This window comes from Nuphar pumila, chromosome 7 (genome assembly GCF_984573655.1).
Source record: "Nuphar pumila chromosome 7, dmNupPumi1.hap1.1, whole genome shotgun sequence".
Lineage (NCBI taxonomy): Eukaryota > Viridiplantae > Streptophyta > Magnoliopsida > Nymphaeales > Nymphaeaceae > Nuphar > Nuphar pumila.
In genome coordinates, this window is record NC_143255.1 from 11,894,144 (window position 1) to 11,920,903 (window position 26,760).

The 26,760-nt window shown below is 36.6% G+C and overlaps 2 protein-coding genes across 3 annotated transcripts in view; both read left to right on the forward strand.

Annotated features, from left to right (window-relative positions):
• The first annotated feature begins 1,556 nt into the window (after window positions 1–1,556).
• LOC149831147 (uncharacterized) lies at window positions 1,557–25,222 on the forward strand. Of its 2 annotated transcripts, XM_090013701.1 has the most exons (3): window positions 1,557–1,739; window positions 2,754–4,362; window positions 24,779–25,222. In XM_090013701.1, exon 2 carries the CDS (start codon window positions 2,792–2,794, stop codon window positions 4,334–4,336), a length of 1,545 nt encoding a protein of 514 aa, XP_089869827.1. In that variant the 5' UTR covers window positions 1,557–1,739; window positions 2,754–2,791; the 3' UTR covers window positions 4,337–4,362; window positions 24,779–25,222. The 2 variants fall into 2 exon arrangements, with proteins under 2 accessions (XP_089869827.1, XP_089869826.1); XM_090013700.1 differs by lacking the exon at window positions 24,779–25,222 and having other exon boundaries at window positions 2,754–4,528.
• Window positions 6,777–26,760, forward strand: part of LOC149831148 (putative LRR receptor-like serine/threonine-protein kinase At1g56140) — a 96,358-nt gene continuing 76,374 nt past the window's right edge. The window contains exon 1 of the mRNA XM_090012950.1: window positions 6,777–7,044. Coding sequence (XP_089869076.1) covers window positions 6,777–7,044 — 268 coding nt within the window. The remainder of the gene's footprint in view (window positions 7,045–26,760) is intronic.

The following is a 26,760-nucleotide window of genomic DNA, read 5'->3' on the forward strand; positions in this document are numbered from 1 at the left end:
ATGCCATTATCAGACTCTGGGTCGTTCTTGAGTATTGGTTAGTTGACTTCGGTAGTAACCCGAAGATAAAGCCCATGGTTTCATCAATGTCTGCCGTAGATGAAATCAAGGGTACTTTTGGCAATAATAGGAAAGAAGAAATAGATCTTAGGGATAAAACTTTAAATTGTATAGGTGGCAGCCACGAGTTTGAGGTGTTGCTTTTCAAGGCGATCCCAATTTTGTTCCATTTGGGCGCTCATCTAGGTGTGCCCAAGTTCCCTCTGTCACGGAAGTTGTCCCACTCTGACCGGAGAATAATAAATACCTAATCTAATCTGATGTTTGATTCGTGAACTCAAAGCCAACGAAACCAACAATTTTGTATTTGTCCCAGGTAAGTATGGTTAAAAGAAAATTCTTGGCAAAGAAAAACCTTAAGGGGGGCGTTTGATTTGCGGACAGCCATGGACAGAGACACCATTTTCAATTCAGTTCTGTTTTGACCCTGTTAAGGACAGTAATAAGGAGTCTATGTCCAGCGCTTGTGTTTACCATGGTAAAACACTACTGTCTATGTGCCAGACGTTTGGTTCATCATCGCAAATAAGACACAAATGTTTAAAATTTGTGTATTTTGATTAAAAATTTTATATTTTAAGAATAAAAAGATTAGATTTAGTATGCACTCCTTCAATAAAATGCAAAAATCGGGATTCAAATATACTCAATAAATAAAAAATAAAGATTAATTAAAATACAAAACTCCTAAAATCTAAACATATGCCAAAAAATTTGATTGAGTCTGACACTAATAGAATTCTCTTGTTTCTCACCAAAGCCTGACCTATAGAGTTTAGTATTGGGGTGTTTGATATGCGGACATGCATGAGTAAGGAGACGTTGTCTTGTCTTGCTCTACTGGTCAAAGGCATGACAGGATGTCCATGTGCCCTACAAAATATATTTATTTTATTTTATTTTTTTCAAGTGTTCGTCCTCCATTATTCCGTGTGTGTGGGGAGGGACGGGACAGGACAGCAGAGGATGTTGTTTTAGCGTTTGTGAGCTGGGCGGATGCGGGGGAAGCAGATCAGGTCATGCTGAACTGCCGACATCGTGGCCGTTTGTTTGCATTTTGGATGAATGCCACGTGGTTTTGTTGACTTTTGAGATTTTAAAATGCAAATCGGATGGCCACGATGTCAGCATGAGCAAAAACGCTCATGTTCTGCATGACCTGATCTGCTTCCGGATGCGCGTGGGGCCAAAGCGCTGAGCGTCCCGCGGATGCATGCGTTCCGTGCCGTGCGTCAAACGCCCCTTTGTTTGGCAGCCCTAATCGGGCTATTGGCAGATTTGCCACTTACAACATGACTCCCAGCTGTCATACATATACTTATATATGATATTTTAATATGTGAAATATATTTTTACTGAAATATTAATATCTATTAGATAATATTGAAATAATGATGGCTGTACGTGTCAAGAACGTCTCATCATGTCATAACGTGTCTGACGCGTGCCATTCATGACACATTCCAAAAATGGCGTCTCAGTGTGACATAGGTCCCAAGTCGGTGGAGACTCGTCTCTTAAACAGAACCTCCCTCTTCTTCGCAGGCAATCCTAGATTTTTTTTCACTCCCGCTCCCTCTTATCCTCTATCCGGCTACCCGAAGCAGTCTCTCTCTCTCTCTCTCTCTCTCTCTCTCTCTCTCTCCAGACAAGGGGTCACCGGCCGGACAACTTCTCCGGTATGCTCTCTCTCTCTCTCGATCTAGCCTTTGCGGTTTCTGCACACTTCTACCCTGTCTGCAATCGTTTTATGTATTGTTAGAAGTCAACAGACAAATTGTATTATATCTGTGATCTGCTCATTCTTTATGGTGTCCGACAATTCAAGAATCAAGATATGTATGATCTTGGTGCAATTTTGTTTATGTTATTTGCCAATAAATTTCAACTGTGGTTTTAGAACCTTTATGATGTGGGTACATCCATACAACTTTTGCTTTGATTTGATGGGTCTCGCAGGTTTGTGATTCTATTGATTTAGATGGTGTTGCAATTCTGTTGATGTAGATGGTGTTGCGATTCTGTTGATGTAGATGGTGATTGCCTATAACATGCCTCTACACATTAGCAGTTTGAAACTTCTTTTTGTAACGATCCATTTGGTTAATGAAATTTGGTTACCTTTTGAAATGATTGGGAAAATGAGAAAATGGGTTTCGGATTGGTTTTTATACCTTCAAAGAAATTATAATGAACAGCTTGTTTATGCAAGGAATCTTTATTCTGTGTGGTTATACTGATCTGATTTTTGCAGTCGTGATTCTGCAGAATTATGTATTTATATTCAATTGCTGAAGTGGTTCCCGGTCTTTGACATTGTGCACATAAACCCATCATATCAAACCATTTTGTCCAGTTTGTGTCGAATTGGAAACTTGGTCAATTTAATAAATCGTGACAGTTCTAAGAAAGTTCGAATTGTTTAGTTTCAATCACCTGGTTCTTTGAATACCAGTTATCTATTGTTCTATTGGATTTCTGAATAAAGAATGACTCCTCCATCTACTTAAAAAGTATTTTCTGATTTAGGAGTTGTTCTCTTTCCTCAAGCCCAATAGATATAAAATTTCTGTTCTTGATAATTTTCATCTTTTATTGATTTGAGTTCATTTTGAACTGTGCAGTACCTTCTGAGGTGGGTGGAATTTGTCCGATTGCAAATGCTTAACATTGATTTCGATCTGTTTTTTCAGGCACTTATTCTAAGAATTGGCCTTCAGACTCATTAGCAATGGCTGGAGAAGCAATGCCAGGCATGTTCCAATTGCAACAAACGATTGGCACTGTTCTCTGTTGCATGTGTGGCGTACCAATAACTCCAAATAATGCAAATATGTGTGTAAAATGCTTGCGCTCACAAGTTGACATCACTGAAGGTTTACAGAAGCATGCGATAATCTACCATTGCCCAGATTGTAATTCTTATCTGCAGCCACCCAAAACGTGGATCAAAGCCCAGTTAGAATCTAAGGAGCTTCTTACATTTTGCATTAAGAGGCTCAAGAATTTGAACAAGGTGCATCTGTCACATGCAGAATTTATTTGGACTGAACCTCACTCTAAGAGAATCAAAGTGAAATTAAGAGTGAAGAAGGAGGTTTATGTTAATACAATATTGGAACAAGAATATATTGTTGAATATGTCCAGCAGGATCATATGTGTGAGTCTTGTTCCAGAGTTCAAGCCAACCCTGATCAATGGGTAGCATCTGTGCAACTAAGACAGCATGTTGCTCACCGACGGACCTTTTATTTTCTGGAGCAGGTTATTCTTAAGCACGATGCTGCTGTTCGTGCTATAAAAATTAAGCAAATGCATGAGGGTGTTGATTTCTTCTTTGGTAACAGGAGCCATGCGGTGAAGTTTGTGGAATTTGTCGGCAGTGTAGTTCCCATTAGGAGTCGGAATGACAAGCAGCTGGTTTCACATGATCTAAAGAGCAATAATTACAACTACAAATACACATTTTCTGTTGAGATTAGTCCAATTTGTAGAGAGGATTTAATTTGCCTTCCTCCAAAAGTTGCCATTAGCCTGGGGAACTTAGGCCCTCTTGTGTTGTGCACAAAGGTTAGCAATAGCATAATGCTTCTTGACCCATTTACTTTAAGGCATTCTTTTCTAGATGCTAGTCAGTATTGGAGGGCCCCTTTTAAACCTATACTGTCAAGTAGGCAGCTTGTTGAATATGTGATTTTGGATATAGAACCTACAACTTCAGGTATCAGTCCGAGTGGCACAAAGTATGCATTAGCAGATGCACAAATAGCCCGTATCTCAGATTTTGGGAAAAATGATTTGATTTTCAATGTGAGAACACACCTCGGTCACCTTCTAGCTCCTGGGGACTATGCACTCGGTTATGATTTGTATGGAGCAAATAATAATGATCTTGAACTTGACAAGTACAAGGGGTTTAGTCTTCCAGATGCTATTCTAGTGAAGAAGAGCTATGAAGAGAAACGTCAAAAAAGACGTGGAAAACCTCGTCCTTGGAAGCTTACAAATTTGAACATGGAAGTGGACAATCCTTCCAAGGGTAGGACAGATATTGATAAGAGAAACATGGAGTATGAAAAGTTTTTGGAGGACTTGGAGGAAGACCCAGAGATGAGGATTAATGTATCACTGTATAGGAACAAAGAATATCAGGCATCCGAAGTGGCATCTGTGGCTGATGGAGAAGATGTTCCTTCTGTGCCATTAGAGGAGCTGCTTGCTGATCTTGCGTTAAGTGATGAAGAAGAAGAAGACGATGATATCATGAGGGAGTGATATGATGCTTCGCTGTTTCTTCACTGGTAGGTGTCTATACTCTATACTTCAGGTTTCGTGGATCAGGTCATTTGTTTTGGACTAGTTGATTCCACTTGCTACTATATGTATTTTTGTTTGAATTTCATATCCTTGTATGACATGTTATCTACACTATTTAAGTGGGAATATGTGCATCTGTTGTCGACAGGAGTATGTGCTTCTGTATCTCCTCCTCTTCCTCTTCTTCTCTTTCTGCTCCTCTCCATATTCAAGAAAACATACACTGATTTGTTTAGCACTGAAGTGTGCTTGTCACTTTTTTTTTATTCCATTCCAGTTTAAACTTTGAACAATAGTGGGCTGGTTTCTTTCCATGCATCTGTCATCAAAATGTAGGTGAAGTGGGAAATAAAAAGAGCTTGCGGGAAAAGCAGGCCGGACTTATTTACAGAATGCTGCACTTTTTTTATTAACTGAAAAAGGTGTGACTGTTTCTTGTTATACATTTTGTTGAGGTCTTGATATGAGGCTCAAACGAAAGCTTAATTTGATGGTAGGGTTGGGTTTGACGGAAGCTTAATTTGATGGTAGGGTTGGGTTTGAAAAACCACTTGGTTTTGAAATTGAAGAGAATCTTCCATGTCTATCTAACTGGAAGTAGTTTGTTCCACCCTGCATGAACTTGACTCAGCTCTCTCTCTCTCTCTCCAAAAGAAATCAGGTCTAAGATGGCACCCTGGTCCTTTCTCAATAGACCAGCCCTTAAGTCAGGCCTACTTGGCCAAGATTGTTAAAATTGTAATCTCATAGCTAATCTCATATGTAATATACCATTATCATATGTAATCTTATCTGTTTAGTTTAGTTAGCTTTTCTTCTTTTCAGTTTTGGACATGTAATGGGCTTTATATTAAGAATGTATATGTACATACGGGTCCAGATTTGGACCTGTATCCTTGTAACCTCACATGATAGATGATATCTGGAATATCGGGTCTGGATTGAAGAATCTCAAACCCGATCCGATCAGTGTATTATATATATCAAGGAATAGGGCACGATTCTTATTGATTAAGAATCGTGCTTCTCGTGGCTACCTCCTCCCTTCTCTTCCTTACAGCAGTGATATAGAAGATCAAAACTACAGGTGCGTGATTTCTTAGATGGTATCAGAGCAGGTTGAAGCCTAACGATCAGGTCGGTTTCCTCCTTTTTCTCTCTTGTTCTAAATCAGATTCTATTTTTTTTATTTTTAAAAAAAAACCGATTTGATCGTATTGGGTCATTTTCCTTTCAGCCATTCTTTCTCCTCTCAACGTCAATCTGAATCTGATCGTGTCTGATTAGATTTGTTCTCCTTTTTTCTTCAAAAGGTTTTTCTCTTTCTAATATCGCTTCAAGTCACGTTATTTGATTTTATTTTATTTTTTAATCTTGATCGCCACCCAAATCTCTTCTCTTCGTCGGATCTGATCATTCTGATCAACTCTCATCGTCTGAAGGCAGATTGAATTAGATCTACTTGCGGCAAATCGATTTTCCCTTTTTTTCGCAATGTCAAAATTGAATCTGATCATATACGATCAGTTTTCTAAATTCTGATTATTCTTCTGTTCTCGTTTTACATCTGTTCTTTTTCAGACTAAAACATATTTGTTCTTTTTCTTACCTACATTGTTGGATTATTTTTTTTATAAAAAAACTCAAAGTACGAGTTGATATTTTCATATTAGACTTGCAATCGTTCCATTTCTAAGACTTTCAACTTGAAAAATCACGACTTCTGCCAAGTCTGTCTGAAGAACTACAACACGACTTTCTAAAAAAAAAAAAGAGTGGTCGGACAGGCTTGTGTTGCTGGGTCAATGAATGGCTGCGAAATTGAACCAAAGTTTTTTTTTCTCTTTATCTCTTAATCAATCCTTTCCTTTTCATCAACTCGTGTTTTCTCATTCTTCTCTTTAGTCAACTTGTTCATTTTTTTTTCATGGATTCCCCATCACTTCCGTCCAGTTTTCTTGGTCAACTCATATATGAGAAATTGAATACCTCTAATTTCTTGACCTGGAAGAGGCAAATTTTGCCTTTTATTCGTAGTTTGGACCTCTCTGGTCACCTTGATGGAACGATTCATGCACCTTCCAAGTTCCTCCTACAGGAAGAGCAAGATGATAAAGGAGAGGTTTCTAATAAACTAGTTCGCAATCCAGAATTTACAGCATGGAAAAGAAAAGATCAGGCGGTTGTGGCTTATATTACCTCTACAATTTCTCAAGAGGTATTAATGGCCATTCCAGATGAATGGTCAGCTAAAAAACTGTGTGAGATACTAGCGCAGACCTATTCATAGATTTCTGAGGCTAGGATTCTTCATTTAAAGAGAGAGTTTCAGCTCTTAAAGAAAGAGAATTTATCGGTTTACATGAACAAAGTCAAGAGCATCACAGACCAATTAGCGATGGTGGGATGTGTTATTCCGGACAAAGAGAAAGTTCAACAGGCGTTGAATGGTCTTGGATCTGACTATCACATGTTGGTCACCTCTCTTCTATGCCTTTCTTCATTGCCTAACTTTGATGATTTGCGCGCAAAACTCCTGCAATATGAAGTTACTATTAGAGGTGAGGAGTTGACTTCCAATTCCAGCAATCATGAGGTCCTTGTCATAGGCATGGTGGCAGGACGTGGCCGTGGAGGCTTTCGAGGTGGACGGGGACAAGGAAGAGGTAATCAAGGAGGTTGTGGATTACTTCCCACGCCTAACATGTCACCCAACTCATTCTCAGCTAACCAATCTCTTAGACAGATACAAATGTGTTTTCAGTGTAATAAAAAGGGGCACATTAAGGCAAATTGCTGGCATAATCCGCAAAACAAAGGCAAATTTGGTGGTGTTGGGCCTTCCACTAGAGGACAAGCAAGGGATGAAAAGGAGAATGTGAAGAACCTCTTTATATCTGCCCTTTCCGAGTTAAGTTTCAAGCAAACCGAGCAAGGGACTTGGTACATTGACTCTGGGGCTGCTGCACATGTGATAGGTGACATTGGTAAGATTTTACAACCCATTCCTTATCGTGGTAAATTTAGTATTAAAACTGGAGATGGTGCCCTCCACCCTATTTCCCATGTTAGAAACATTTCTCTTGCACTCCCCAATTCTTCAGTTCTTTTATCTGATGTTTATCACTCACCCAGTATTGTTAAAAATATTGTTTCTGTTTTTAAACTTGTCGATGATACTAATTCTTGTGTTGAATTTACTCCTGTATGTGTCAAGGATCTTTTCACGAAGAAGACGCTCGTTGAAGGAGAACGACAAGGAAATATGTATGTCCTCATGGAGTCTCTTTCTGCTCGTGCTGCTCTAATAAATCCATAGCCAGTTCAGCCAGTGTCATTTAAAGATTGTTTTAGTTTGTCTCAGTGTAATAAGTCAGAAATCTGGCATCGTCGTTTGGGTCATTGTAATTGTTCATTCATTGAAAAACTTATGTCTAGTGGACTTGTTCCACAGTCCAGTTTGAGTATTGAGTCTGATATTTTCCTTTGTTCCAGTTGCCATTTATGTAAGAGTCATGTTATTCCATTTTACTTAATAAATCAAATAGCTTTTGTGCCTTTTGAAATTGTTTATTCTGATGTTTGGGGACCTGCCCTACAATCTTCCTTCTCGGGCAGTCGCTATTATATCACTTTTATCGACAGTTATTCCAGATATACTTGGATCTACTTTATGAAACACAAATCTGAAGTGTGCAAGCTTTTTCGCTCATTTTGTGCCTTAGTTTGTAATCAGTTCTCATCTCAAATCCAACATTTCCAATGTGATGGTGGGGGAAAGTATCTATCAAAGGAATTTACTCAATTTCTCTATGATAAAGGAATGAGTCGTCCAATATCTTGCCCGCACACACCACAACAAAATGGTGTGGCAGAAAGAAAACACCGACACATTGTTGAAAGTGCATTGAGCATGATACATGACACTCACGTCCCTTTAAGCTTGTGAACAGAAGCTTTTCATTCTGCTGTGTATATTATAAATTGACTGCCAATGAAATTACTTGTGAATCAATCTCCTTATTTTACACTCTTTGGGACTCACCCTGATTATAATGAATTGCGAGTGTTTGGTTGCATATGTTATGTTCATATTGACAATTCTCAACGTGACAAGTTCCAAAACAAGGCATGCAAGTGTAAGTTCGTTGGTTATGCTGATCAATACAAAGGTTATCATTGCTACGATTCCACTACTAATCACATCAAAGTCTCACAGAATGTTGTGTTTGATGAGACTCATACTGAGAGCCCAGGAAGGGTAGAAGAACACAACGTGAATGATGAAGGTTATTAGTCGTGGCTTGCTACTGAGGTGTTTGATCAAATGGCTACCCACGATGCTCCCTCATGTCATACAATACTGACTGAACAGAATAAACCTGATGTGTGTTCACAAAGAGAAGAGACACCGACCACGCAGGATACTATGCCTACCGTTTCAAATATTACCAAGTTTCAAGGGGCTGTCTATGTACGGCGAAATAAAGACAATGCTCAGCGAATCGATGTGCATCCTAGAAGGCCTGGGAGGATTCGTCATCGTATTGAAAGATGGGTTAGTTATAACAACTTCTCTACAGACTTACAGTTGTTCATCTCCCAGATTGAAAAACAGGATGAACCTATTAGTTTTTTACAAGCATCTATGCCACTCAAATGGGTTGAAGCCATGAACGAGGAAATAAAAGCTTTACATGAGTGTGAAACTTGGGAGATTGTTCCTAGACCATCCGACAAAAATGTTGTAGGGTCTAAATGGGTCTATAAAACAAAGTATAAACCGGATAGATCTATTGAATGCTACATGGTAAGGTTGGTGGCAAAAGGTTTCACTCAAGAATATGGGCAAGATTATGATGAGACTTTTAGTCCTGTGGTCAAGATATGAACTATTCAATTAATTTTGTCTTTGTCGGTTTAGTATGGATGGACTCTTAATCAACTTGATGTCAAAAATGCATTTCTGCATGGTAGCCTGAAAGAAGAGGTGTATATGGAGCAACCCTTTGGTTATGCAGAATATAGCCCCAACACATATGTTTGCAAACTACAAAGAGCCATCTATGGGTTAAAGCAAGCTTCTTGTTCATGGTTTGACAGTTTTTCCCTTTAAGTTCAGCGATACGGTTTCATTCGTTCTCACCTCGATCATTCATTGTTTATTTTCTGTGATCGTCAGGTATGTAACCTTGATTCTTATATATGTGGATGGCATTATTATTATTGGGAATTCAGATGAGCATATAAAAGCCATGAAGGACTTACTGAGTCGACAGTTTAAGATAAAAGATTTGGGAGTCTTACGTTGTTTCTTGGGAGTTGAAGTGGATAGACAGAATGAATCTCTTTCATTAACCCAACACAAATATACCTTGGATCTGTTGGAAAAGGCAAGCATGGCAGATTGTAAACCACTATCCACTCCTAGTGTATTAAACCACAAGCTCAGCTTTCAAGATGGGGAATCATATAAAGACTCCAAGCAATATTGTAGTCTCGTTGGAATGCTTCAATACCTCACCTTCACCAGACCAGACATTGTGTATGCAATGAACCAAGTGTCACAATTCATGCATGATCCACGAACAAAGCATATGAATGCTGTTAAGAGAATTCTTCGATATTTAAAAGGCACTCTTGGAGATGGTCTAGTTTATCATCAGTCCAAGTCCAAAGGGGAGCGACATCGATTAGATGTTTACATAGATGCAGATTGGCTGGAGATCCAGATGACAGGCGATCGGTTTCTGGATTTTGTGTTTTTCTGGATGGGAATTTGAAGCGTGGAGTAGCAGGAAACAATGTGCTGCTGCATGATCCAGTACAGAAGCTGAGTACTGGTCTATGGCGGCCAATACAGTAGAGGCTACATGGCTGAGACATCTTTTAACAAAGATCGGTGAATCTATTATGCCCACCAATCTCCTTTGTGATAATCAAAGTACCATACAAATTGCTTTCAATCTCATTCATCACAGTCATACCAAACATATAGAGATTGATTAACACTTCATTCGACAAAAGATCGAAGATAGACAAGTTGAGCCAGCTTATGTTCCCACGGCTGATCAAGTGACAAATTTGTTTACTAAGGGAGTTACCAGCGTCTACTTTTGGTTTTTAAAGAACAAGTTGTCCATGGTACGAAACCATACACAACTTGAGGGAGACTATTAAGAATGTATATGTACATACGGGTCCATATTTGGACCCGTATCCTTGTAACCTCACATGATAGATGATATCTGGAATATCGGGTTTGGATTGAAGAATCTCAGACCCGATCTGATCAGTGTATTATATATATCAAGGAATAGGGCACGATTCTTATTGATTAAGAATCGTGCTTGGCTACCTCCTCCCTTCTCTTCCTTACAACAGTGATATAGAAGATCAAAACTACAGATGCGTGATTTCTTAGACTTTATGCCTTTTTGACCAAGTTAAAAAGCATAAAGCATCATTTCTTACTTTTTGGACATATAATAGGCTTTATGCCTTTTTGACTTAGTCAAAAAGCATAAAGCAATAAGAGAGTCGTTGGACTCCCAACAACTCTAAATAGAGCTGTTGGGAGCCCAACGCCTCTCTCCCCCTCTTCTTTATTACTTGTATAAATGTGGGGTCTCACCCCATTGTAAATGCATCTTTTTCTGTGGGTTATATCCCACTTGAATGAAATTACATTTGCATTCTTTCTTGAGTGGTGTTTTTATAAATCTTATTGATTCTTGTGAGTGAGCTTTGCTTATGAACCTTTATGGTTCTTGTGGGAGATCTTTTGTGAGAATCATTTGAGGATTCAGATTGTGGGTTGCATCTTCTTATATGGTATCAGAGCCGTTGGTTGAAGAGATCAAGCCAAGTTCTTTTGGTGTATCAAGAAGCGTGCCATTCGAGATTTTGAAAAGAAGTAAAGTTCCTTTGAAGTTGTGATAGTGTGAAAGTTTGGAAGAATACGTATACTCACCGTTTTAGGTAGAGTATCCTCATCTTTATTTTCTTTTTCTTGCATTTGATCTCTTTTTTATCCTCTTTATCTCTTTCTTCCCCAAAATTGTAAAATGGATGACAATGATAATGTCACCATTAAGCCCATCAAACTCAACGATTCCAATTATGTCACATAGGCTTTAATCATGAAGCATCTTATATGGGGAAAAGGATTATGAGGATTAGTAGATAGGATCGACGTGGAACTTACCCTAATCCTTACAAAAGATGAAGGAGAAAAAGAAATACCTCTCACGGAGGTAAAAAGAATTAAAGCCATCTCCACTTACGAAAAAATTGGAAGGAATGGAGAATGGGACATGCCAAGATCATGTCTTGACTCATAACAAGTGTCGACATAAAGAAATGCTCAAGCCTTGCAAAGTTTGAGCATGCAAATGATGCATGAGATTACCTTAAGAGAATGTATTCTCTTAAAGATATTGCACGTGTGTGCAATCTACAAAGCAAAGTTAGAAATATGGTTCAAGGAGACAAGAGTATTAGAGAATACTACAATGGTTTGTCGGAATTATGGGAAGAGTTATCTCTTCTTGAACCAAAGTGGCATTGCCCACAAGATATAGAACTCCGCCAAAATCAAATAAATGTGAAACATTTTTTTCAATTTATTAGTGAATTAAGATCAGAGTTTGAATCCACCAAGTCTATTCTTCTCCACAGTGTAAATGTGCCTTCAATAGAAGACACAATAGAAGAACTAAGTATGGAAGAAAATAGACTCAAAAGTAAAATTACCAAGTGTGATGATGACTCTGTTTTAGCCGTGTCAAAACCAGGAAATTATGTTAGAACTTATAAACCCCCTAACTATGGAAGGAGAAATGATGAAAGACAAGAAAATGACTTTGAGAAAAGAAAAATCATTTGTTATTATTGTCGACAACCAGTACATGTGAAAACTCACTGTCCAAAATTGAAGAGACCTTATGAGAAAAATGTTGCTTCAGTCAGACCTCCACAAATGAATCTCCTATTGGAAGTATGTCCTTAGCACAATTGGTGAAAGCGCTTCAACCTCTACTCAAGAGGGCATCTTCATCTACTGAAGCCACAGTCTCTTCATTTAGCACTTTCGATTCAGGTAAATCTCTATGGCTTCTTGACTCAGGTGCTTCTTTTCATATGACCCCAAATATTAATATGTTATTTGAATGTCATAACTCAAAAGGGTCAAATGTTTTTACTGCTGATGGAACATCATTATAAATCAAAAGGATAGAAAATTTTGAAAATATTTCTCAAAACTCAAAAAAGTTTTTTATTCCACAAATTAGGTATATTCTCAAATTAAACCTCAATCTCTTGTTTGTTTCCCAATTATCTGACCATGGATATAACGTTTTCTTCTCCTCTCATGGTTGTCGGGTGCAGGATCACCCGTTAGGGAAGCTGATTGGTGAAGGCTATAAAGAAGGAGGTCTATACTACATGATTTTTTTTGGAAATTCTCAAGAATACTTTATATTGTAATGTTCAAAAAATATACTTGGATCTATGGCATAGGAGACTTGATCATCCTAGCATATCCAAGATTCATTTTCTTCCAAATATGATTTTTTTTGTAATTCTGAGACATTCAAGTGTGAAAAATGTATTCTTGAAAAAATGAAGAGATTACCCTTTCAAGAAAGAAATTTTGTCTCTACCCGACCTCTTGAGTTAGTTCATTCGGATGTGTGGGGTCCTGCACCTGTCATATCAGAAGGAGATTTTTCGTACTATGTCATTTTCGTAGATGACTTTACATGGCATACTTGGATTTATTTTCTCAAACATAAATCCGAAGTAATTTTTCATTTTAAAATATTTCATAATCTGGTCAAGAACCAATTTAAAAATGATATTTCAATTTTTTGCACTGATTCAGGGGGAGAATATGTATCAAAAGAATTTTACGTTTATTTAAATTTACATGGCATTACACATCAAAGATCATGCTCATATACTCCACAACAAAAGGGTTTAGCAAAAAGAAAACATAGACATATTATAGAAACAACAAGAACTCTACTCATTACTTATCAAGTACCAAAAAACTTTTGGGCCGAAGCTACTCTAACTGCAGTATATCTCATTAATAGAATGCCATCATCTTTGTCGAACAATATATCACCTGTGAAAAAACTTTTCAAACAAATTCCAGATTATTCAAGATTAAGGGTATTTGGTTGCAAATATTTTGTTTTTTCTAACAAGAATGACAAACTTTTCCCTCGTGCTATTCCATGTGCGTTCCTTGGTTATGCAAACCATCAAAAAGGCTATAGCTGCCTTGATCTTAGAACTAGAAAGTTATATGTATCACAAAATGTATCATTCTTAGAAAACGAGAGTTCTTTTGAAATTAAGAATTCTAGAGAAGTAGATGAATACTCTTTCTTATTGGACTTAGTTGCAAAGATTAATGAAGGTGAAGTTGATCAAGAAGATCAAAATGATATTGTAAGCACCAAACCATCTCATAATAACCTATACTGTATTCAATATTTCAGACGAGGTAATCAAGAGCAACCTTGTGCTCTAGAAAAATATTCTAAAACACAGGATCAAATAGAAACAAGAAAATCTTCTAGGGTGTTAAAAGTGCTCAGAAAATTTGTATCATATGAGTCTTTTTCCTCAAAACATCAAGCATATATTGCCTTATTATATTCCTACGTAGAACCTTCTAATTATGATTCAACAAAAGAACAATCAGAATGGGTCAAAGCCATGACAACAGAGTTAAATGCTTTAGAAAAGGCAAATACGTGGATTGCTCAAGATATTCCACTAGGAAAAAAGCCCATAGGATGTTGATAGGTATACAAAGTTAAAACCAAGAGCGATGACACTCTTGAAAGGTTTAAAGCCCGACTAGTTGCCAAAGGCTATTCTCAAGAGTATGGAATAGACTGCGAAGAGACTTTTGCACCAATCGCTAGAATGATCACCGTAAGAACCTTAATAGCTCTTGCCTCGATAAAGAAATGACATATTTTTCAGATGGATGTCAAAAATGCATTTCTCAATGGGAGCCTAGCTGAAGAAGCGTATATGGAACCACCACCTGGTATGAAGATTTTTCAAGGAAAAACCCTTCGTTTACATAAAGCTTTGTATGGTTTTAAGCCAGCTCCAAAGGCTTGGTATGATAAATTCAGTCAGGTTATGCTTGATTTTGGTTTTCAATTTTGTCTTACTGACACAACTTTGTTTATTAAGAAATCTAATACAGGTATTCTTCTTCTTCTTCTCTATGTGAACGACATGATCATCATTGAAAGTGATAAACATAGAGTTCTCAATATCAAAAAAATTCTGAAAGACAACTTTGAAATGAGTGATTTAGGATTTTTAAAATTTTTTTTTGGTATCGAAGTGGCTTATTCTCCTAGAGGTTATTTACTAACTCAATCCAAATTTTCTCTTGATATTATTGACAGGTCAGGAATCAAAGATAAAAAACATGTTGACACTCCTGAAGTTGTGAATATTAAAATGAAGATTGACGATGGAGAACCGCTTGAGAACCAAACCTTACAGACAACTTATTGGGGCATTATCTTACCTCTCCATCACAAGACCTGACATTGCGCATGTTGTCCACACAACAAGTCAATTCCAGCATGCTCCTACCACTGTCCATATGGGAGCTGTGTTACGCATTATTAGATATCTTAAAACTTTCATCTTTCGAGGACTTTTCTTGTCTGCTTCTTCCTCGTTAGAATTATCTGCTTATACTGATGCAGATTGTGGAGGTGGCTCTAATGATCGACACTCAACTAATGGACTTTGTGTGTTTTTAGGAGAATCATTGATTTCTTGGAGGTACAAGAAGCAACAAAAGGTCTCTCTTTCGTCAATTCAAGCCGAGTACAGAGTCATGACTACAACCACCATGGAAGTAGTTTGGTTAAGGTGATTACTTCAATATATGGGTGTTATGAGTACGGAAGCATCACAATTATGCTGTGGCAATAAAAGTTCTATTTAAATTGCTAGCAACCGGACATTCCATGAAAAGACTAAGCATATCAAGATGGATTGTCACTACGTACGAGAGAAATTTTTACACGGCACCATTGACCTTCCATATGTGTCATCAGAATATCAAAATATCAGCTGACAGACTTCTTTACTAAACCTCTCGCTGCTCCCCGATTTCATTTTCTCTTAGACAAACTTTCGATTGTTCAACCATAACAACCGTAAGTTTGAGGGGGAGTGTTAAAATTGTAAATTCATAGGTAATCTCATATGTAATATACCACTGTCATATGTAATCTTATCTATTTAGTTTAGCTTTTCTTCTTTTTGGTTTGGGACATGCAATAGGCTTTATGCCTTTTTGACCAAGTCAAAAAGCATAAAGCATCATTTCTTACTTTTTGGACATATAATAAGATTTATGCCTTTTTTACTTAGTCAAAAAGCATAAAGCAATAAGAGAGTCGTTGGACTCCCAACAGCTCTAAATAGAGTCGTTGGGAGCCCAACGACTCTCTCTCCCTCTTCTTTATTACTTGTATAAATGTGGGGTCTCACCCCATTATAAATGCATCTTTTTGTGTGGGTTATAGCCCACTTGAATGAAATTATATTTGCATTCTTTCTTGGGTGGTGTTTTTATGAATCTTATTGATTCTTGTGAGTGAGCTTTGCTTATGAATCTTTATGGTTCTTGTGGGAGATCTTTTGTGAGAATCATTTGAGGATTCGGATTGTAGGTTGCATCTTCTTACAAAGATGAGAGACAGGGTTTCATTCTTCTCTCTCCCCTCTCCCTTCTTTTACTCAAAATATTTTCCCCTTCCCCTTTTTATTTAAATTTCGAAGTATTGTCCCTTCTCCTCCTTCCCCCTTTTCTGGGGCCTCTTTTTTATTCTAAATATCTACTTTCTTATAGGTGTTCATAGGTGCGGACAAGATCCTTTTTCTTTATATATGTTATATAGACGTACCTCAAACTGTCACATGGATACATCTACAGATACCTTCATTTTTATGAAGGTTCCAGTGTGACTTATGAGTTGATTGAGTTTAACTCCATTTCTGCTTTAAATGTTCCTGGTCTTGGAAGTTTATCTTGTTTCAAGTGTAATGAAAGAGCCTTCAATCAAGAACAAAAGTATCCACCAAAGATCCAAGTGGACAAGCACAACAAGTGTCCACTAAGGACACACCAATAAAGCCCACAAAAGGGCATACACAAGAAGGCTAAAAAATATAAAATAAATATTTTATTCAATCTACAAAATGCAAAAAGCATGGTTACAATAAGGGGATCACCCCTATTTATATACAAGAGGGGACTCAAATAGAGTCATTGGAGCTAGTCTAACAGATCAAACTAGTCAATAATGTGTTGACTAGTTTGAATCTAGTTCAAATAGAACTAGACAAAAGAATAAGAAAAAAAATATAAATACATATATACTATATATATACATGTGTATATATTTGGTATGCACACACACACACACACACACACACATATATATATATATATACACCATATGTATAGATATATATGTACACTTTTAACACTCCCCATCAAACTTACGATACCATGATCGAAAGTTTGCTTGAGAGGAAGTGAAATTCAGGAGCAACAAGAAGTTTGGTGAAGAAAAATACTAATTAATATTCTGATGTAACATAAGGCAGATCAATAGTCCCATGCAGTTACTCCTCTCATTTATAGTGACAATCCATTTTTATATGTTTAGTACGTTCATGAAATGTACGGTTGCTGGCAATATAGATCACACTCTTGTTGTCACGTGTGAGGCTCTGGTCACTTGAACTCTCATATCAGCCAACAATCTTCTGAGTCAAACTACCTCCATCGTTGCGGTAGCCATGACTTGATATTCAACTTCAGTTCACGAAAGTGAGGCCTTCTGTTGCTTTACCACAAATCAAAAAATCACTTAAGTAAACACAAAAACTCGTGGTTGAGTGTCTGTTATTGAGATCACCTTCTCAATCAGCATCAGTGTAAGAAATTAAATTTAATGTAGATAAAGCAAAAAGAAAGAGGAAAGAGAAGTCTTAATATATCTAATAATACGCAAAATTGCTCTCATATGAACAAAAGTGGGAGCATGCTGAAATTAACTAGCTTTGTGTACAACGTGTGCTATATCGGGTCTAGTAATTGAGAGGTAAGAGAGCACTTCAACAAGCTGTCTGTAAGAAGTAGGATCTTTAAAAGATTCTCCATTATCAATTCACATCTTGGTATTGACAACCTCAAGAGTATCAACTCGCTTATCATCTGTGATTATAAACCTATAGACAATGTTAAAAGCAAATTTAGGCTGAGATAATAAATGTCCTATAGGAGAGTAAGCAACTTCAATTCCTAAGAAATATCTTAATAAACTCAAATTAGTAATTTCAAAATAGTTTTTGATAAGCTTTTTAATGTTTTCAACTCCTTGTTTGTCTCCTCCAATGATGATCATGTCCTCCACATAGAGGAGGAGAATAGTAATACTTGTATAAAATATCTTAACAAATAAAAGTGTGTCAATAAGTCAATATTAAGTATAACGTGACTAAACTTGTCATACCAAGCTTTTGGTGCTTGTTTAAGACGATAAAAAGTTTTATTCAAACAAAAGCTTTACCCTTAGAGATATTTACACCAGGTGGTGCCTTCATATATACTTATTAAACTAAGTTTCTATTAAGAAAGATAATTTTGACATCCATTTAAAATATAAATCATTTTTTAGCAGATGCTAAGGCTACTAAGGTCCTAACTGTGGTCATCCTTGCAATTGGAGCAAAAGTTTCTTCATAATTTATGCCATATATTTTGAAATATCCCTTGGCAACTAATCTGTCTTTATACCTTTCAAGAGTTTCATCACTCTTGGTTTTTACTTTATATAGCCACCTTTAACTTATAGGTTTCTTTACTTGTGGAATATCTTGAATAGTTCAAGTAATAGCTTTTTTTAAAGCTTCTAATTTCACCTTCATGGCTTCTACCCACTAAGAATATTTTTTGACTTGAGCATAGGTTGAAGGTTCCGCATATGAATTTATTAATGCAATAAATGCCTTGTAAATGAGAGAAAGAGAGTCATAAGACACAAACTTGCCAGGTGGTTTAGAGATTTTAGATGACCTTCTGGTTTGTACTTCAGGCCCATTAGAATATTTCTCCAAAGCACATGGGTGATTAGGATCCCTACACCTAGAGTATTGCAAATAGTTATTGTCCCTACGAGCTATGTAGTCAAAAGCCCCGACTAGTCCGCCTAGTCGGTTTAACAACAACAAACAACAACAACAACAACTACGCCTTCATCCCAAAACAATTGGGGTCAGCGATATGAACCAACAAAGAAAATCATTATGTGTCTTCCACATGAATCCTTCTCCTTCAATCATTTCTATCCAATGCCATGTCCTCGGTGAGGTTCAACGCATTCATATTCTTTCCTATCATCTCCATCTAAGTCTTCCTAGGCCTACCCCGACCTCTTTTAACTAATATATTTTCCCATTTCTCCATCCTTCTAACTGGAGCATCATTAGGCCTTCGCCGAATATGTCCAAACCACCGTAAACGATTCTCTCTCATTTTATTTTCAATGGGTGCAACGCCTAGTCAGTTTAGGCTAAGTAAAATGCGTAGGCTTTGCAATTTCTAGGTGGATACCTTAAAAGGTACCAATTTTGCCGACTAAGGTGCCTAGTCGGCGACTAAGCTGCCTCCGCCTAGGCATGAGAGCAGTTTAGTTATTTATATATATATATATATACATCTTGTTATTTGTATATATATATAATTGTATGTTTGTGCATGTGTTTGTGTGATTTGTTCTATGAAATCATGAAAATGCTTAGTTATTATATTTATATATGTTTTGAGATTTTTTCTATGAAACATTGAATGCATGCACAATTAATTTTAATTGATTATGTTTTTTATATATGCATGTGTTACTTTGTTTTTGATGAATTTTTTTATAAAAGCCTAAAAGCATGTTTAGTATTATGAATTATGTAATATGTTATTTATATATGTATATGTTATTGTGCTTCTGTGAAAGGTTGAAAGCATATTTTGTTGATTATACAGAATATGTTATGAATAATTGAATATATATATATATATATGTATATTTTTTGTGTTTACAATTATATATATTTTGGTTATGCATATTAATATATTTTGTGAAAGCATGTATAATTTTGTACTTGTGTAATGAAATCACCTTATTAGTAAAAGAATTAAACATATTTTTATGTATATTTTATATACTTTTTTTATATTTAATTGGGGTACCGATTAGTCTGACTAGTCTTTTTAGGAGTCTTTCGACTAGGCACCGCCTAGCGCTTTTAACTACATAGCCTATGAGATTGCTCTTCACTTATCACATCATCATGGGTTTGTTCTTCGTCTATCGTATCATGACCATTATCAAGGTCACATTCATAATCACAATTATCATTATCATACTTCAAAATCAAATCTAATAAAAAGGAATACTCAGTTAGTTTCTTAGCATTTTCAAAATTAAAGAAACTTTCCTTTTCTAAGAATGATACATTTCTTGAAACATACAATTTTTCATTCTTAAAATCAAAGCACTTGTAGTCTTTTTTGTTATCTGCGTAACCTAAAAACGCACAAGGAGAAAATTTATAATTCTTGCTAGTGAAAACAAAGCATTTTCACCAAAAAACTCTTAGTTTAGAATAATTAAGAACTAATTTAAAGAGTTTTTCAATTGCTGTCATATTTTTCAAAGAAGAATATGACGCAGCAGTTAAAACTGCTTCAACCCAAAAATCTTTTAGTACTTGGTTTGCTACTACCAAGGTTCTAGTTGTTTTTATAATGTGTTTGTGTTTTCGTTTGGCCAAACCATTTTGTTGTAGTGTGTGGGAACAAAATCTTTGATGTGTGATGTCATGTAAATTAAGAAAATCCTTAAATTTTTTTGATAAAATTTTTCTTTCTGAATCGGTACGAAAAATAAAAATATCATTTTAAACCTATTTTTGACCAAATTGTGAAATATAAGAAAACTACAAATTTATGTCTAAGTAGATCCAAGTATGCCTAGAAAAGTCATCAACAAAATTACTTAGTATGTGTATCCACCCTTTGATACAACCGGTGTTGGGCCCCAAATGTTAAACTCAAGCAGTCTAGAAGAAACAAAAGTTTTTTCATAAAATAGTAATTTCTTCATTTTATCAAAAATACAATCTTTACAAGTAAAATTTTCAGAATTGCAGAAAAATTTCAAACTTGAGAAATATTGGATTTTGGATACATTAAGGTAACCAAGTCTTCTACCACAAGCATAACAACAAAAAGTATCCTTGGGTATTTCCAAAAAGTCTATATAGTACATGCTTTCTTCTCTATGGCCTTCCTCAATTAGCTTCCCTAACTGGTGATTATGTACCCAACAACAATCGGAAAAGGAGACATTGCATCCATAGTTAGATATTTGAGAAACAAACAAAAGATTTAAATTTAACTTAGGAATATATCTAACTTTTGAAATAGAAAACTTTTGAGTTATAAAAAATACTTTCAAAATTTTCACTCTTATTTTAAAAGACGTATCATCGGCCGTAAAAACATTTGATACTTTTGAGTTGGTATAATATTCGGATAAAATATTACTATTAGGGGTCATATGAAAAGAAGCACCAAAGTCAAGAAGCCAATGAGATTTACTGGGATCGAAGAAGGATAATATTGATGATCCAATTAAGGAGGATGCCCCTTTAAGAAGAGGTTGAATTAATTTCATCAGTTGAGCCGAGGACACGTGACTCTTGTGGTGAGCCAACCGAAGCCACCTTCTTTTCTTTTCTTCTTAATTTTGGACATTAAGTAACTGGTTCATGGCAATGATGACAAATAAATATTCTCTTGTTATATTCAGTGCCTTGCTTCCGAAATGAGGTGGTCTGTAATTACTTATGTAATTTTTCGGTTTAGAGACGGTTAGAATGGAATCATCTTCATTCTTTGAACTATGCATCTTGAACCTATTCTCCTCCATACTTAGCTCCTCAATAGTATCAACAATAGAGGAAACTTTACCTTTATGAAGGAGAGCTGATTTGGTGGTCTCAAACCATTTACAAATTGATAGAAATGTTCCACATCAAGTTGTTTTTTGTGGAGCACAATATCTTCGAGGCAATACCACTTAGGCTCAATAAGAACCAACTCTTTTCAAAGTTCAAACAACTCATTATAATATTTTCTAATACTTCACTTTGGGTCATAGTACGAATTGTCTTGCAAATTGCACACATGTGCAATATCCTTATGAAAATACATATTCTTAAGGTATTCCCAAGCCTTATTAGCATGCTCAAATTTTGCAAGGCTAGAGCATTTTTTAATATCAACGCTATCAATTAGCCAAGGCATAATCTTGGCATGCCCCCCATTCTCCATTCTTTCCATTTTTTCACATATGTGGCTTCTGTCTTAGTCTTCTCACCATCCATAAGAGGTAATTCTGTCTTATTTTCTACCTTGGTGAGAATTAGTTTAGGTTTCAGATCGGAACCATCTACTAGTCCCTACAATCCCTTTCTCCAAATGTGATGTTTATAATTGAAACCCACATTACATAATCTGTATCATTAAGGTATGTTTGATGGCTTGTTCAGGATTGGACAAAATGAACAAAAAAGACAGAATGTAACATTGGTTTTGTTCGTTTCGTAACAATTATACCAAGTCCAATGTTTGTTTGGACCGTATTCAGATGCTATGTTTCAAATGTCTATTGTTTGATGACGATGTGCGGTCAACTTGGACAGTCATGGATAATGGGTCGAATTACTTTATTTTGGATCGTATGACCCAATCCGCCCTACCATGTGAGTGTTTCAATCTTGGAAAATTGACTTAACCAGAGCCCAAATCTCCGTCCTCGATAATGGCTTCCCCAAAATCTCCTCCCTCGTCTTCACTTGCTCCCTTCAGACTCTGAAAAGGGGGAATGGCACGGGAATCTCCAATTGCTTCTCGCTACCAACAGCCTCCTTCGGCGGGTTCGACGGCTCAAACACTCAAACAGGGTGACACTCTTCTTCTTCTTCTTCTTCAGAAGGGGGCTTCTCGGTCCACAACCTCGGCATTGTCGGCAGGGCGAATAGGAGGTGCACAGGTTCCCGGATCGTGAGCGGATTCTCGATGAATTTCTTTGGCGTCAACGTTCTGGATGCTTTCTTGGCCGAGCAAGGAAGCATATTTCCCTTCCCTTCGCGGACGGTGACGAGAACCAGAGAGAGAGAGACGACGCACTTTTTTTTTAATTTGTTTCTCCCATCCTTGTTCTTTTCGTAACACGGGGTGGAACAATAATAACATACATATATGGACGCGGCAGATGACGTTTCGTGTGTCCGCTGCATCCCATGTTTGTTACAAAAGGTGTGAAAAAGAGTTTTTTCGTCCCGTGCGACGCAAAAGACGCGCCATTAAATATACCCTTAAGTTTCACGGATATGATGGTAACCTTTTCATTGTAATCCATTCTTACAAATAGAGAGAGGAACGAAGAGAAGGTGAGAGGAGATTAGATGAGAAAGAAAGGAATGTAGGAGAGAAACAAAAGCACGATCACTGCACCACGAACTTTGAGTAGAATCAACTAGCACTTTAGCCAACGAACCACACTTTTCTTCAAATGTGCAAGCACACAAACACTTGAATCACCAATGACCAAGAGACTTCCTCTTGCACCCACAAGCACGGAAAATGAGACAATTAATCTTCCAAGGTATACCATGTAATGAAACAAGAGCCGTTAATCAAGAACAAAAGTGTCCACCAAAGATACAAGCACAACAAGTGTCCACTAAGGACACACCAATAAAGCCCACAAAAGGGCATACACAAGAAGGCTCAAAAATATAAAATAAATATTTTATTCAATCCACAAAATGCAAGAAGCATGGTTACAATGTGAAGGGAATCACCCAAGAGGAGTCTCAAAGGGGACTCAAATAGTCATTGGAGCTAGTCCAACGGATCTATTTGTAGCTAGCTCCAACGGCTATAAAGCTAGTCAACAAATAGAACTAGACAAAAAGAAAATAAAAAGAATAAGAAAAAATATATAAATACATATATACTATATATATACATATGTATACAATATATGTACATACATTGGTATGTACACACATATATATGTATATTATATATATATACACCATATGTATAGATATATATGTACACTTTTAGCATCAAGTACATGGTTTATCATATTAGTCTAGTGCAGCTTGAATTGTTGTATCTGGTCATTCTTGCCTGAATGTCCACATGCTCAAATTTCTATATGTATATATATTTTCTTTTTGTTTGCAAATGTTCATCTGAATATATTTTAATTTACTGCTCTTTGTTGCCATGCTGTCATGCTTCTAAGATGTGGTTGACTTGCTTGTCATATTTAATGAGCTCTATCTTAGAATTATCATAGACTTCAGCCAAAATATTGGCACGTGACAACTCTTGTTAACCTGCTTTTGCTTCATGATTAGCTTTATTAATTTCGCATTGGTTCACTTTTGCTCATGATTGAGTCTTTCTGTCAATGGTTCTATATTGTGGGGTTTCTTTCTAATTGAAGGAACACTAAACAGTAAGGCAGAGTCTGGTTCATCTGTTTCAGCGAGCTAATCTTTATTCAAAGGATTAGATAAATTCAACATTTTCTAAGCCTTAAAAAGAAGACTTTGACACTTGAAGGAGAGGGGGGGGGGGGGGTGTTGCTGGAACTTGGGAAGCAGATGCACCCCATAATGCAAGTATGCATTGGAAGAGATCCTCCAAACGTCATGAGAGAGGGATCTGTTAATTTGAATCCCCACAGTAACATAAAAAAAAAAGCATAGGGGGTGTCTTGAGACTGCTCTCTGGGGCCGCATCATTGTTCCAATCTTGCAAACCTTCTTTTTTTCGGTAGGTGAATCGTGCTTCTTTTGCATGGTTAAGTTGCTCTTGTTCATGATTTAGTTACCACAACATTCAACCGATTATGTTGGTCCCGTCATGAGAATGATTGCCTTTAGCTTGATTTGTTGCTAAAATTTTGACTATTAGCTATCTTGTCTTAACTTGAGAACAATGCATTCTCCCAATCTCATGCTAATGACTGATAGGGATCGACTGTTACCTAGTTCAGATGCAGAATTTATAAAAGTTCACCTTTGGATTTTGTTCTGTACCTACATAGATGAAAGCTACTTGAAAAAATTGCTTATTTTTCTTCAAATAATTGTGATGGTGGAACTTCCTCTTGGACTGTGAGAAATCATTTTGTGGTTTATTTGGCTTGTGGCTTATCTGTTAGTATTGTGGCTTTTAAATCTTTTCAGGTAGTTGAAACTCTTAATCCGTGTAATGCTATTTAGGCATGAAGTTAAGAGGCTCTGTCTCCTGCGTTTTCTTACCAAGGCATCTGGAGAAACAGGATAATTGACCCGCACTTTGTCAAGTATTTTATTTATTGTTTTTGGAGAGGTTATGGCCCTTCTGGATTGCAACTGGCTCTTTCGCTTGTTCTGTTGCAACTATACCATTGGGGTTAGGCAGACACGATATACAACTATACCATTGGGTTTTGAACCTGCAACGTCCCATCAGAAAGTGACGTGGATTAGCTGCTCCTACCAGACAAGCAGAGCTCTGGTTGGTTGTGTTTCTTGGACCTACTCTTGATGGTTTTCTTGAAAAAGCGTGCAACAATTGTATAAGACCATTTTGATGAGTACAAACCTTTTCTGATTTTTTTACCATATGAATTTCAGATCACATGAGGAGATTTTCTCTTTCTCACATCCCTGGGTGGGGGATCCGAAATGTCCAGTTGCACGAACTTCTGGCCTCATCATGGAAATCGTCCACACTCCAACTGAATTTCCTGCACCGTCTCTTGACATTAAATGGAATAAAAAACAACCTTTCCTTACTATTAGCCCGGATTTATCCACAAAATCAGTTATGACAGCAAGAAAAATCTCAACTGAATGCTTATAATCTTGTATGAAAAATATAGTCCGGCAAAAAATGAATGATGCCATGAGAATTTGTTAATAGTTAGTTATAGTCATAATCGTACCTCTTTGTTCTGCAAGTAGAAGTCTTCTGCTTAATATCTCCTTAACCAAAAGGAAAAGTTAAGGAGATATAGGATCTCCTTGATGGAGACCCCGACTACCCCCAAATAAATCACTAGGCTCTCCATTTATAAGAACCGCAAAAGACGGCGAAGAAACACATCATGATTAGAGAGATCCAAGAAGGGTGAAATCCAAAGTACCTTAAAGAATCTTCCAATAACAACCAATCAACTTGGTCATATGCCTTAGCCAAATCGGTTTTAAAAAGAACTGTCTACTATGAGCCATATAATTTACAATTTTATGAGCCATCTATATACTTTCTTGATAGACCGCCCTTTCAAGAATGCGTGTTAATTACACAAAATAATTCTTTGAATGCATGCGATTCACCACTACTGTGGTAATTATCTTGTAAATCACATTAGAAAGACTAACTGGATGTAATTAAGACAACTTAGAAGAACTTTCACATTTCGAAATGAGCACAATATAATTACAATTGATACTTCTTAAAATCTTGTCACTAGAAAAGAAAATCTTTACAGACTTACACATGTTCAACCACATCCCAATAAATTTCATAGAAGCATATGTTGGTGTTCTAAAAACCGAAACCGGAATGTTAAAAGCAAGAACACATACTGGTAGATGTCATAGATAAAAGGAGTGTTGGCGCAGGTGCACGACGTCCTCTTCAGCCTATCGATGCCCACAATGAGCCCAGGTCATAAAATCGATGTTGAGCACGACCTTGAACCCAAATGAGATGAGGACACCTTTATTGCACTCATCAAACAACCACACCTTTTTATAGACTTTTGAGAGAAGCTTGTAGTGGGAAGCTATAGTGGGAGGTTACCACAATTAGTGGTTACCCTGCTGGGCAATTGCAATAACTGTCATGTAACTCCCATGAGTCATGTTATCTCATGATGTACTTATGTCAAATCAGGTTGAATACGATCTATATTTCAACATTCTTCCACTTGACCCATTGGCATAGAAAAATACTTCATCAAGGTTTTATTGTTATCTCGATTTAATTTTTATGTGGGTTCACATGTTATCTTGTATCACAAGAATGAATCATATGAGTCATGGAGATGAACATCTTTTTATAAAATGTTATGTTTCTATGCACTGCAATATAATTCATTTTCAGTGCTTTACCACATTAAGATTATGTTTATAAATAGGTTGGTCTCTAATTTATTCTATTTGTTATTTAATATTGT

What these genes read in the sequence shown, in the direction of transcription:
- LOC149831147 (XM_090013701.1), top strand. Translation starts at nt 2,792, where the DNA reads ATGGCTGGAGAAGCAATGCCAGGCATGTTCCAATTGCAACAAACGATT.